We start from the raw sequence: 12,550 nt of genomic DNA, 5'->3' as shown, positions 1-12,550 counted from the left end.
CGAGCTCTAACAGTTAATCCTTGCAGCTGAAGATGAAGGTGTGCACGTGGGAGTTCAAGCTATTGTTAATACATTCGTCTCTTTGGCGTGTTCTTGAATGAAACCGTTGTTCAGGCTCTTAGTAGGCGCCACAGCCGTCAAAGAAAAACCCACAACCTTCCCACCCAGGAGCTCTGCCAGTAAACTTTATGATAAAAATGTCACTGAGCAATGAAGCGTTTGGGCACAAAAGAGAGTTTATGTGCTAAACATCTCAGATTTTCCAAAAACCTCTGGATTATCTGCAACGTCTTTGGAAATATTTTAATATCCGAGGCAAAAGTAGAATGTTTTCGAAGGTATGTCATGTTAGATCTGGTGCACAGGGATAATTTAAGAAAAAAAATGAATCAATCAAACATGGTGGATGCAGGATGAGCAACTTTCCTCAAATTATCAATGTGGTCTATCAAAAGATATTCAGTTAAAACCAGAAGTACCACAAATCTGGGATAAACTAACAGAAAACTACAAACCAGCTGAAACACTGACTTCCACTAAGTGTGCTTAAATATTATGTTTTCAATCAAATCAATGCCATTTTTATCTGTCCCTCCAGTTTCTTGAGAACTATTGAGGAAATTCACACAAAATCAAGAAATCCCCCAAACATTTTTGTGGTTATAATTGGCAGTTTAATGCAGATTTTTCTTAAATATTGTCAAAACCTTTATTACTTGTATTAAACAGCTGCTTTAGCTTTAATTGATGTCAGATTGTGGTCCATGATCTATACAGCAAAAAATAACAGTTCCATTTACCGTCATAAACAAAGGGGAAATATTGCAAATATTTCCAAATTAGTTCCACAAACACTTTGATTTTTATTGCAAAAAAAGATGCTCAATAATATTATTTAATTTTAAGAATTCGCTGATATTTTAACAGTTTGTGAACAGGTGTTATCAATACATCCTGGCACTTTAAAAGCATTTATGATCTTAATTTGGCCCAAAACGGAACTGAGTTTGACACCCCTGCTTTAAGGAGTCACAGGAGAAAGAAACTGGAAATATTTATGCGTGTTGAACCGACAGAGGGTAAAAGTGCTGAGTCACTGAATGTGGAGCAGCAACTCTGCAGTTCAGCTGCGCTCCACTGATCCGACACAGCCTCGTTTCCCCCCATAAAAAAACAAAAACAAAGCCTGACACCGGATATGCAGCGGGAAAAATACCGCTTCCAACACTGCCCTCTTGTGGACAAAGTCAAGAACAGCACGAACCCTCGTGGTTTCGCAAACACACGCCCGCCTCAGGCAAGCGAGGGTGCAGCGTGATTTTTAAAAATGTTTTACTGTTTAAAAGCGCTTCACTCTGCTGCTACTGACTGTTTGATTCACTTCATGTCTGATTCCTGCCAAGGAGACGATGGTTTGACTGGTTCCTCAACTTGAATTCCCTCATTTCATTCTTGACAACATGGGGAATTTTTCTGCCTTTTTTTTTCTTTCCAACTGATTCTGTAGCTTATACAAACATCCCGACACACACACACACACACACGCACACACACGCATGTCTGCGTTGCTATCTTTGTGGGGACTTTCCATTGACTTCCATTCATTTCTACAGCCTAAACCTGACCTTTACCCTTTTCCTAACCCTAACCAACCAAAACTCAATTCATACCTTAGCCCTAACTCTGACCCCTGACCCAAAAACAGGGTTTCCCCTTGTGGGGACCAGGCTCCGGTCCCCACGAGGAGCAATTGGTCCCCACAACGTAGTATATGTCAGGAAAATCGTCCCCACAAGGTATTACAAACAAACGCACACACACACACACACACACACACACACACACACACACACACACTGAGACAACGCCGAGAGGCTAACACCGTGTGAAGGAAGGGCCTGACCCTGCATCCTGTACTACCAGCTGTTACCTTCCAGCCATACAGAAAGAAAGAAAAAATCTAAATCTTATCAAGCATTTCTGTTTAGTTTCTACTGCAAATAATTTAGTACACTAAAAATAAGAAAATAAATTACTTTTCACCAAGATGCAGGAGCTTGTTTTAACTCACTAGTTCCTTAAAATAGATTAAAACGTTCTGGTTTTACTGGCAAATTGTTTGACTTTTAATACAGGAAAAATGTCTTGTAATAAATTAAATTTACAAGTAATTTTTCATCAATATAGTTTGATCAACCTGCTATATTTTGCTAAAAAAAAATAACTTGTTAGTTTTGTCTAATATTTCAAGTATAATAATATATTTGCACCAGAAACTGGACTAAAATATTGAGTAGGATTTTGTATTTTTGTTTTAAAGGTAAATAATTAAAAATACAAAATCTTACAAAGTATTTTTGTTTTGTTTCTAGTAGACAAAACTAACAAGTAATTTTTCAGCAAGATACAGCAGCTTGTTTTAAGTCAGTAATTCCTTAATATCAATAAAAAGTTGTAATTTTACTGGCAGATCATTTCACTTTTAATATGGGAAAAATATCTTGTACATGAAATAATCTACCAGTGGAACTAAGACTTTTTCATCAATATTAAAGGATCATCTACTTAAAATAATCTGTGTAATCTATATCTTAGTTTTGTCTTATATTTCAAGTGTATGTAGATATTTGCTCTCGAAAGAAGAAAAACGAGAAAATATTTAGTTTTTGCAGGACAGACAGACAGACAGACAGACGTGTTGTCCTCCTTCTCTCTCTTTCTCCTCCCTCTCTGGGTGTGTTTCATTATTTCGCCCCCAGTGGCCTGCAGGCGGATTTTGCATTTCAGGATTTCTGATTTCCTGAACGCAGCTCTCTCTCAAACGAGCCTCCCGCCTGCTGAACCACATCGCCGCTCAGACGCAGGTGGATCCTGGACAGAGAAACTCAGGAGAAACGTGGAGCGTGTGAAACTTGGATTCATCCTAGACGTGTGAAGACGGGGAAGATGGAGAGACGTGTGCGAACCGGAGAGAAGATATCAAGTCCTCCTCCGTAGGGTTCAAAGGTTAACTCATAGACAACCAGACAAACACCATCAGGTAAGAAGTTTGTAAAACTTCAAAACTTTTTCATATGTAGGTGAGAAATTTAGGGGAAAGTAGAAAAGGAACAGATTATTTTATGTTGTCAACATAAGATAATCTCAAAGCATTACACTGCAAAAACATAAAATCTTACCAGGTATTTTTAGTTTATTTGTACACTTGAAATAAGACAAAAGTAACTTTATAGCAACATATAGGAGTCAGTAATTCCTTAATATTAATGAAAAAATAGGAGTATAACAATATTTATAAGTGAAATAATCTGCCAGTAAAACATACTTTTTCATTAATATTAATGAATTATTGACTTAATGAAGCTCATATATCCTGCTGAAAAGTTACTTATAAGTTAGTTTTGTCTTTGCACTAGAAAATAGACGGAAATATTTGATAAAATCTGTTTTTCAGGGCAGGTTATCTTAAATATCTTTCTAATATTTAGCTGTGACATTAAAGCATAAAGAAAGTAAATCTCTTTTTATGCAGGGAGATTTTGATCAAAAGAGAATAACATTTATCTGATGTGCGAAGATTTAATTTAAACACAATACGGGACAGCGTTACAAAACCAAAAATATCCTTCAAGTCTCTAAAATCCAGCCAACAAACTTTGTCCTGAATATGTTTTTGCATATATGTTTAGATTAGCCTTTCAACACTTCAAAATGTTAAGAAATGTCAAGACTTAGTGGTAGGAATTATAAAAATATTCTAAAATGTGACACATCTTTCCATCTGCACCAAAGTTTGTGCAGAATGTAAATCACTGCTGCCGACCTCATGATGTGAGGAGACTAAATAATCTGGACTTATTGGTGTTCAGCCATGAAAATAACTTTAACTTTGAAATGACATGAAAGGTAATTAATTCCCTACTTGTTTTGTACTTGATGAACTGTATCATAGATATAGAACCCATAGAACCTAAAGTGGGTGAGAAAATTGGTCCAAATGAGATCCTAGACGAGTTGCACGATTTAAATAATTATTTTTTCTTGATGCCTTTTTGCCCCAAACAAGAAGCTCATTTAGTACTGAGTCCTGAATAAACATACATTCAGAATACAGATATCTAAAGAAAATCTATGGAAACAAATTTAAAGTATTTTACTCTAATGGTGCAATAATAGTTACTTTATGTCATATTATTCTATGCAGGTGCTCTGTCTGCACTGGTGATAATTCACTAAATCTATAGAAGCAGATGTAAAGTATTTGGTGACACTTTATTTGAAGGGTTAAGACTGACATAACACTGTTATGAACTGTCATTCATTAAATAATGACATTTTAAATGCAAAGTTCCTTTAAAATTTTGAATTAAAAGTCCATTAAAAGTGTAAATTTTGCCTTATTTAGTGAATAATGACACTTTTAATGCTAAGTCAACTTTTAGTTATTTGGTAATAATGAATGCAAAGTTACTTTAAAGTTACCTTAAGTCATATTATTCTATGCAGGTGCTCTGTCTGCACTGATGAAAATTCACTCACAAAGTGCAAAAAGTTTAATTTCCAAAATTTAATCGATTTTATAAGATTGAACATTTTGAACTGCATTGAATCCTGTGTTTACATAACAGGCAGCTACGTTCTGCGCAACACAAAAACAGACGTGAGTCTAAAAGAAAATAAACATTTTAAAGATTTGTTCCCTAAAATGCTCTTCATTTTCCAATGTTATGGCAAGATCCCAGCTTCTGTTTTAATATAATCATTAAAAAACCTTTAAGTTCAAGTAAATCAGAGTCACAGAAATAATTTATCACCAGACACTCATTATAAATTTGGTTCTTTATGTGTTTTTATAGAGAATACAATAATTATTTTGGCAAACGTTTTAATTCTTCAAAAAACCCCTAAAGAGTTGACAAGTTGTTTTCTAAAACATCTCTTGTCTTCAAATCACAACAATTAGCTGTGTTAGCATGCTAGTTAGCATGTTCTGTTTGCTCAGGGTGTTAATATGATCTAAATAGTTTATATCTTAATTAAAGTACTTTTACTCCAGCATAAAAATCGAAACTTTTACTCTACTGTTGTTTAATTTGGATTTGTGTAAAATACAAATACAAAGTAGTTTTCAATTATGAAAAGAAAGGACAACAACACAAATTTCTGGTGATAATAAATTAACTTTTTTATTGCTGAGAGGTAAGCTAAATAATCAAAAGTGTGTGCAATTTAGATTTTTATTTGTAAATGAATGTGAAAAACTGTTAATCATATTAATTACAACAATGCATTAGTTTTTTTTGTTCTAATGTGACAGAATGTAATTTAAATAACATATCAATTTAGTTTTATTTGTGCAGTTAAAATATACAAAAATCGGTGAATTTTTTTTGGTAATTACAATTGTTGGTATTACTTTGTTAACTTTTAAATCTTCATGTTAATTTATTAAATTAAGAACACAAAGGCGAACATGGTGGAAATGTTTTATGCTTGTCAAATATCCGGTGTAACAACAGAAGGTTTTGTAAAATGGCTTTTTGATCACTTCCTGAACTTGTAAGATCAGATTTAGATAACTTATTTTTCATCTAAGTTGTAAGAAAGATCTAGTTTTTGTTTTGTTTATATTTTTTCTAGAAATAAACAATCAAGTTGGAATTGCGTCCAAAAAAACAACCAACCAAAGGGGGAAAAAAGGTTTTTGGAGCTTAGAAATGTAATAATAAAGGAGTGTTGATACTTTTTCAAGTCACTGTATCTGCCATATTTCATTTCCATGTTAGAACAAACATAGTTAAACATTTTGAATACCCAGAATCCACATACAAGCATTGCATAAAAGTGTGAACTGAGATGTGTAGCAGCCTAACTGTACTAGAAACAATAAGTTGTCTTTGAAAGGTGTGAATATCATGAGGTGTAACCCAACTCCCCAGTGTCCTCCCCTCCCCGGCCCTCAAGTCAAGAACCTCATTCAGACAAAAGCGCGGATAATATTCAACCGTTTCATCTTTCAAGCTGTGAAAAAGGCTTCCCACAGCTCTGACCATTTATAGAAACACCGATTACAATGGAGGAAAAGCTTAAAAAGAGGAAGCTGCTGAGCAAACGGTTCCAGCTATGCAAAAACAAAAAAACGTGACCATTGATTTGAATGTTATTACATAACTGAGAGTTAAAGGAGGGAAGAAATATAAAGAGTTGGAAATATTATGTTGTAATGTTTCCAGGAGGATGTTTGGCCTTTTCTTTGAAGCAACATGGAGAAGGCGGCTTTGTTTCCATCCAGTCATCTTCTTTTTCCTGGCAGCAGCCGCTCCACCCACAGGTGAGCAAAAGTTTATGTACAATTAATAAAACACCTGGGAAAAAAGTTTAACCTGAAAACCCAACGTATTGCATTTATATTTGCATACAGGAATGTTTACAATATTATGGAAATCTGTCTCTTCCGCAGAAAGTTCTCCTGATCTATGTAAAGCACTTTTATTTGTGTAGCAACTGACAAAATAAAGCTTGCTTGGTGTTTTAGAGCAAATAAGGCTATGCTCAGTGCAGCCTTTAGTGATCCAAATCCGGTTTTTCCATGTATCGAATCTTTTTATGACAGTCTGAACAACTTGTATCGGATTCTTTCGATTCCGACCCAGAACAATTTGGATTTGAGGTTATAAATCCGATACGAATCTGATCTTTTATGCGATTTGAATCTGTGCGGCTCTGACCGTATTCATCCAACCTAACGTCATTGATACTCGACAAACGTCACTGTTCTGGTTCTGATCCGCTCAAGCGGGAAGAAAAACAACAAACATGGCGGACGATAATGAGGACTGAGCTGTTAATGTGCTGGTTCCGGTCGGACCACAACTTTAAAATCGTAAGCTAAGCTCCACCATTAGCATCCACCTTTACTTCCGCAAACACTGAGCACTTCTTCTTCTTCTTCTTCTTCTTTATGGCGGTTGGAAAAACATTCGCGCCGTATGTGTGACGTCATTGCGCCCTCTACTGCGCATGCGGGACATTTTAAGGTAGCCTGAAGTTCACACAGGAGATCACATACACATGGCAAATATTGTTTTACCGATTATTTTAGAACTACGCAAAAAAAATCCGATTTCACAGAAAAACAGATCTGAGTGTGAACTAGCAGAGACTCCTGAACTTATCCCTCATTATTGTCTGGCAGGGTTTTTTGTTGCCATGGACACAAAACAGCGTCCATTCATCAATGCACCCATTGACAGTTGTCAATTCAGTGTTATTAATTTGAATTGACATGAATATTTACCTTTGAGAAAAAAATAAAGAGTTACTGTGTTCTAAATGTGGGGGATGACACTGGATATACTGGATGTGTTCTTCCTTTTAAATTTTAATTTCACTCGATTTTTCTAGTGGCGCGCAGCACTGTTTGCATAGATAGCTCCCATGGGCAAATCCCTTATTCAACCTGAACTCAGTAGGAAAAGTAGCTTTCTAGCTGTGGCTCATATGACCAGGAATTTAATAAAAATAAAAACAAAGACAGCTTTTTACGCACAATCTGAAGTTCAATCAGAGAAAACGCCCAGTTAGAATTACCAACATTATTTCTATTGGCTAAATGCCACAATACTGGGAGCAGGAATGTATCAGGGATTTATTTATTTACATCTCCAAAATTTTCTTGGCATTTGGTGGCGATGCCTTTAAACTGTTTGGGTCAAATGTTTTGGGTTTCGTTCCATAAGCTTCGCACAATAGTTGGCAGGAATTTTGGCCCATTTCTCCTGACAGAACTGGAGGAACTGGGTTAGATTTGTAGGCCAAGTCGCTCACACAAACACCTTTTCAGATCTACCCACAAATTCTCTGAGATCTGGACTTTGTGATGGCCAAACATTGATTTTGTTGCCCTTTAGCCACTTGGTAACCACTTTAGCATTGCTTAGGGTTATTGGAAAGCCCATTTTGACATCTGATGATGTCCAAGATGTCTGGATGATGTCTGGGTCATCATCCAGACATCCATCTGGATGATGTCTGTTGGAGACATGCATCAGTTCTTTACCCCAATATTCTGGCCAAAACATTTTAAATTTCTGAAGTCCCAAAGTGTACACATCAGTCAGAAACAATTTAGGTGTTGTGATGATGAAAATTAGCAACAATACTAAGGTTAGCTAAAATGTAGCATGTGGAGTATCACTATCAGGTTGACCAATATTGACTTACTCCATTCAGTATTATAAACATGGCTATTATTGGAAGAATTAGCTGAAATGCTTATTTTAGTTATCAGGCTAGCATTAGCATGAATGCTTTCACCAGCATGTTATAACTGACTCCATAAAAATGCTTGCAAGCTCCACAAAATGGCTCATATAAAAATTTTTTGTGATTAGAGGCTAGAAAGTTTGGTAGCTATGGAGTAACTAATAAGTAATGCCATTTATGTTTTTGCAAGGTGGGTTGAGAGCAGAGAAAAAGTGAAAAAAAGCATGTTATTACGCCGTTTAGCTAAGAAAGCTAACAGTTAGCGCACTTTAACGAGACATATAAAGTTTAAACCCCGAGGGCTTTTCTATTTTTACAAGCTTGGATAATAAGTTTAGTAGCTACGATTAGCCCAGCGCTAACCTCAATCTTTTATTTTAGCACTTTATATTATCGCTAACACTAACCATGTCTATTAAAATCCTTAATTTTGGATTAATTCTGTCTTTTTTTAGTGGACGGATATTTCCTCAGAGACATTAAGGCAGTAGTAAATGGCTGTGAAGACCACTGGGCCCTTCGGGACAGGATCTCCATCCCAAGCCTTTCCCAGATGACTGTATGTGTGAATATTCGCGTGGTTGTCCCTGGACCCTGGGTGGCCTTTTCTTACAGCTCAGTCCGGACACCAAACCCCAATTTAGCTCTTGAAGGGGACGACAAAACAATTTATGGATGGTTACTGCAAGTCCAGCACCGGTTTCCGTTCAAGATGTCCCCAATGGAGTGGCACAGGGTGTGTCTAAGGAGGGACGTACGGAGAAATATCTTCAGCCTGGAGGTAACACTGAGTAAAATAAGATTAGACTCTGAGTTTTTATTTTTATTTTGAAAGTTACCATGCATAACATTTTTACTCACCCAGTATGAGTTCTCCCTGCTTGTTCCTCTTGATCGTTAGCATAACTTGCTACAGCTTGTCAAAAAAGCAGAAACTCAAAAAAACAAACAAACTAAAACTAAAACAATGACTCAAGGAACTATATGGTCTCTATTGATTAAGACTGAAACATAAAAGAGGGGGGAAAAAATAAGTAAAAAGCTGAAACGTCTTGCTTCATGTGATGCTAGTGTTAGCACAGCTAGCTGCGAAAGCTAGCTTGACACGTAGGAGTATAAAACTAGTACTCTTGTAGTAAAATAAGATTATATGCTTTAAAAAATGATGAAATCCTGTTCTTTAACCCATTTTGGTTTGAGGTAGATCTATGTGCGCTTGTGTTTTATTCTTTTGTAATTAGAATAAAACAATAATTAATTGTGGAGGGAAAATATCAAATATGTGCTGAAGTTTTCCTCATTGCAAAACTTGTCAATGAAATTATACCAACAATGACAAATTGCGTGCCAACAGTAACACTTGTCACTATCGTTTACTCTTGCTGCTATATAATATGGGCGGTATAAAACCAGGACACAATGAAATAAGGAGACTGTACATACAAGCACACTTGAGGTGGAACTGAACCTACGTAGACAGTGACCTACAAATCTGGTGATTACATTACAGTCTTTACATATTATTATTCACTAAAACCTGCAGCTTTGTTTCAATATATTCACTAATAAACTACTAAGACTAACAATTTAATTCACATTTTAAAAAGTATTTCGTTTTACATAATGCTTTTTAAGGCTGCTTTTGTAGTATTAATATTTTTGATGAAAAATAGTGAAAAAGCAGCCACCTGGAGTACTATTGATCAATACCACTATCAAATAACAATGTACTATATTTGAAAGCAACAATGAAACAATAAAGATCTTGAAACTGTATTTTTACAGTATTTTTGGTCCAGTATTTCTTAGTAAACTTGAAATAAGAGAAAACTAGCTTACATGTAACTTCTAAGCAAGATATATGACTGTATTTTAAGTCAATAATTCCTTAATATTGATTAAAAATTACTAGTTCTATTGGCAGATTATTTGATTTACAACTTGGGAGAAATATCCTGTTAAAAGTGAAATAATCATTGTTAATAACAAAAAAGTAGATTTTAAGCAATATTAATAAATTATTGATTTAAAACAAGCTCATATTTCGTACTGAAACGTTATTTTTAAGTTAGTCTTATTTCAAGTGCACCAAGTTATTTGCACTAGAAACTAGGCCAAAAGATTTTGTGTTTTTGCTGTGTTTGCTAACAAACTGAATGCTAACAACTGGTGAAACAAGTGTTTGAGTAATTGGCAAAAAAGTAAGACTTTATAAAAGGTCAAAAGACAAATTAGCTCTACAGTTTTAGCTTGGCAGGCTAACTAGCTTAAACCTCTGCATTATTACATCCAACCTAGCTGCTAGCTTACAGGTGCTAACAAGTTGAGCACAAATATGTGGGAAGACATGTGGCTTACTATATTTCAACTTTACATAATACTAAAATGTGTTTGCAGCTCAATCCACTGTAGCATTTAGCTCTGGTAAATTTGATAAACAAATTTGTCACCAAAGCAAAAGTAACATGGATTTATCGTGCTACAACATCAACCTGATCTTGCAGGAAAAACTTATAGAAGAGCATAATTTTGAGGTGTAACAAATCCTGGTGCCATGGAAATATTTCATTTCACACACTTTCCTTTTTAAAGTAATATGTAAGGGATACCAGTCAATAACTGGAGGACTTTCATTTTAAATTTTACTGCTTTGAAGATTCAAACATTGAATCTTTAGCAACAATTAGCTATCAAAACATTTAGGGGCTCATCTGGTAAAAAGTTCTCTAAAATAAGTTTGAGAGTGGCCTAAAACGGTTCCTCCATTATCCAAATAATTTAAAGAAATCCTGGTATGTTCTTGTTTAGATCTTATATCAACAGATTTTGATAGAAAGGTGGATAATCTTTTGCAAGATAACAGTTTCTGTCTTTTTTCCAAAGGTTTTGGGGGATTCATGGAAAGAAACTAAAACCATCCAATAGTTATATTTTATCATATTGACAAAAACGATATGTACAGTGGCCCAGAAGGGTAAACAAAGTGCAAAATTCATAACAGCAACAGTCACAACGCAACAACAAAAAGCCAGAAAGGAAGTTATGCTAGCATAATTTCCACTTTAGTATAGTTGTGGCTTGTGTTGTTGTGTTATTAAGTTACAGAAGTTAAGCTAGCAAGTTTATCATAACTTCTCTTTTAGCATAATTTCCATTTTAGCATTACTGTACTTCCATTTAAGCTTTTGTTGTTGTGCTCTGGCCTTTTCAATTAAATTCAGCTAAGCTTATTTAATCACGTCATCTCAAGATACTTTAGGAAACAAATCGTCATTACAGTTCAATAATACATGTTTCAACAAAACATACTTATGATGTTTTGTATATGTATATCCCGCACTTCCCGCATCTGCGCCCTCTGTCCCCCGCACTTTTTTTAAACTGTTTAATCCTAACATTAACTGTTTAATGTTGCTAACATGTCGTAACGTGTTTTTCCGAGCCGCCTTTAAACACATCATGAGCCCTAAAATGTGCGACGGAGCTGCGCAGGTGTGTGTTAGAATCATGGCAGCAATATTATCAAAAGGCAAAGAAAATTTCACCGTTTTCTCCCTCAAACTAACTGTTGATAGTTGATTAATGCCGTTGGATGCAGGTAATATTAGCTAAATGATGACTAGCTAATGCCGATATCACGTTAAGCTTGCTAGCAAGAATAGGCTACTGTTATCTATGCACCAAAGTGGGTAGTACTCGTTACATTTACTTGAGTAACTTTTTGGGAAAAAATGTACTTATAAGAGTAGCTTTAGTGCTTTTTTACTTGAGTAATTCTTCTCTTCCTTGAGTAGATTTATTTGTAGACTTCAGAGATGGGATGAGCTAATGTTCATTTAATTTTAGCACAGTAATATTGAATAATTTCTATTGATAATAGCATTTTTCTGAAGATCAAACCTTTAGCTGTGAGGAGCTACCAACTGTGTCTGTCTAAATGCTCCAGGTTGATCACGTCATGGTAGCAGAGAGGACGGTCATCGCTCAGGCCATCCCTCCGTCTGGTTCCCTGTGGCTGGGCTGCCATCAGAGAAACCGGTCACCTGGAGGTGCCGTGGGAAAGGTGGAGCTGTACCTTTTCCGCATGTGGGCAGACCTGGGTGAACACAGGTCCTGCGAGGACGGAACTGTGACTGGCTGGGATGGAGACCACTGGGATGTTACCAGTCCCAACGCCAAAGAAACGGACCATTCTCTTCCATGTGGTGAGAAGAACAGGCATATTTATTAACTGATAGGTACTTTTTCTCGAACCTATATAAAAAGACCACAGACAACGTATATG

At 35.8% G+C, this 12,550-nt stretch overlaps 1 protein-coding gene across 1 annotated transcript; it reads left to right on the top strand.

Moving 5' to 3' along the window:
- Positions 1–2,835: 2,835 nt before the first annotated feature.
- On the top strand, positions 2,836–12,470 carry adgrg2a (adhesion G protein-coupled receptor G2a; the record flags this gene model as incomplete). The annotated part of the gene is made up of 4 exons (XM_015049597.1): positions 2,836–3,040; positions 6,234–6,331; positions 8,721–9,046; positions 12,212–12,470. Coding segments are annotated over exons 2-4 (679 nt in total), but the record flags the coding sequence as incomplete, so codon positions are not given.
- Positions 12,471–12,550: the final 80 nt, after the last annotated feature.

The sequence above is a fragment of the Poecilia latipinna genome, unplaced genomic scaffold (genome assembly GCF_001443285.1).
Source record: "Poecilia latipinna isolate Pla-1442-1.1 unplaced genomic scaffold, P_latipinna-1.0 Scaffold953, whole genome shotgun sequence".
NCBI classification, from domain to species: Eukaryota; Metazoa; Chordata; class Actinopteri; order Cyprinodontiformes; family Poeciliidae; genus Poecilia; species Poecilia latipinna.
This window is presented reverse-complemented; position numbering and strand designations above follow the sequence as displayed.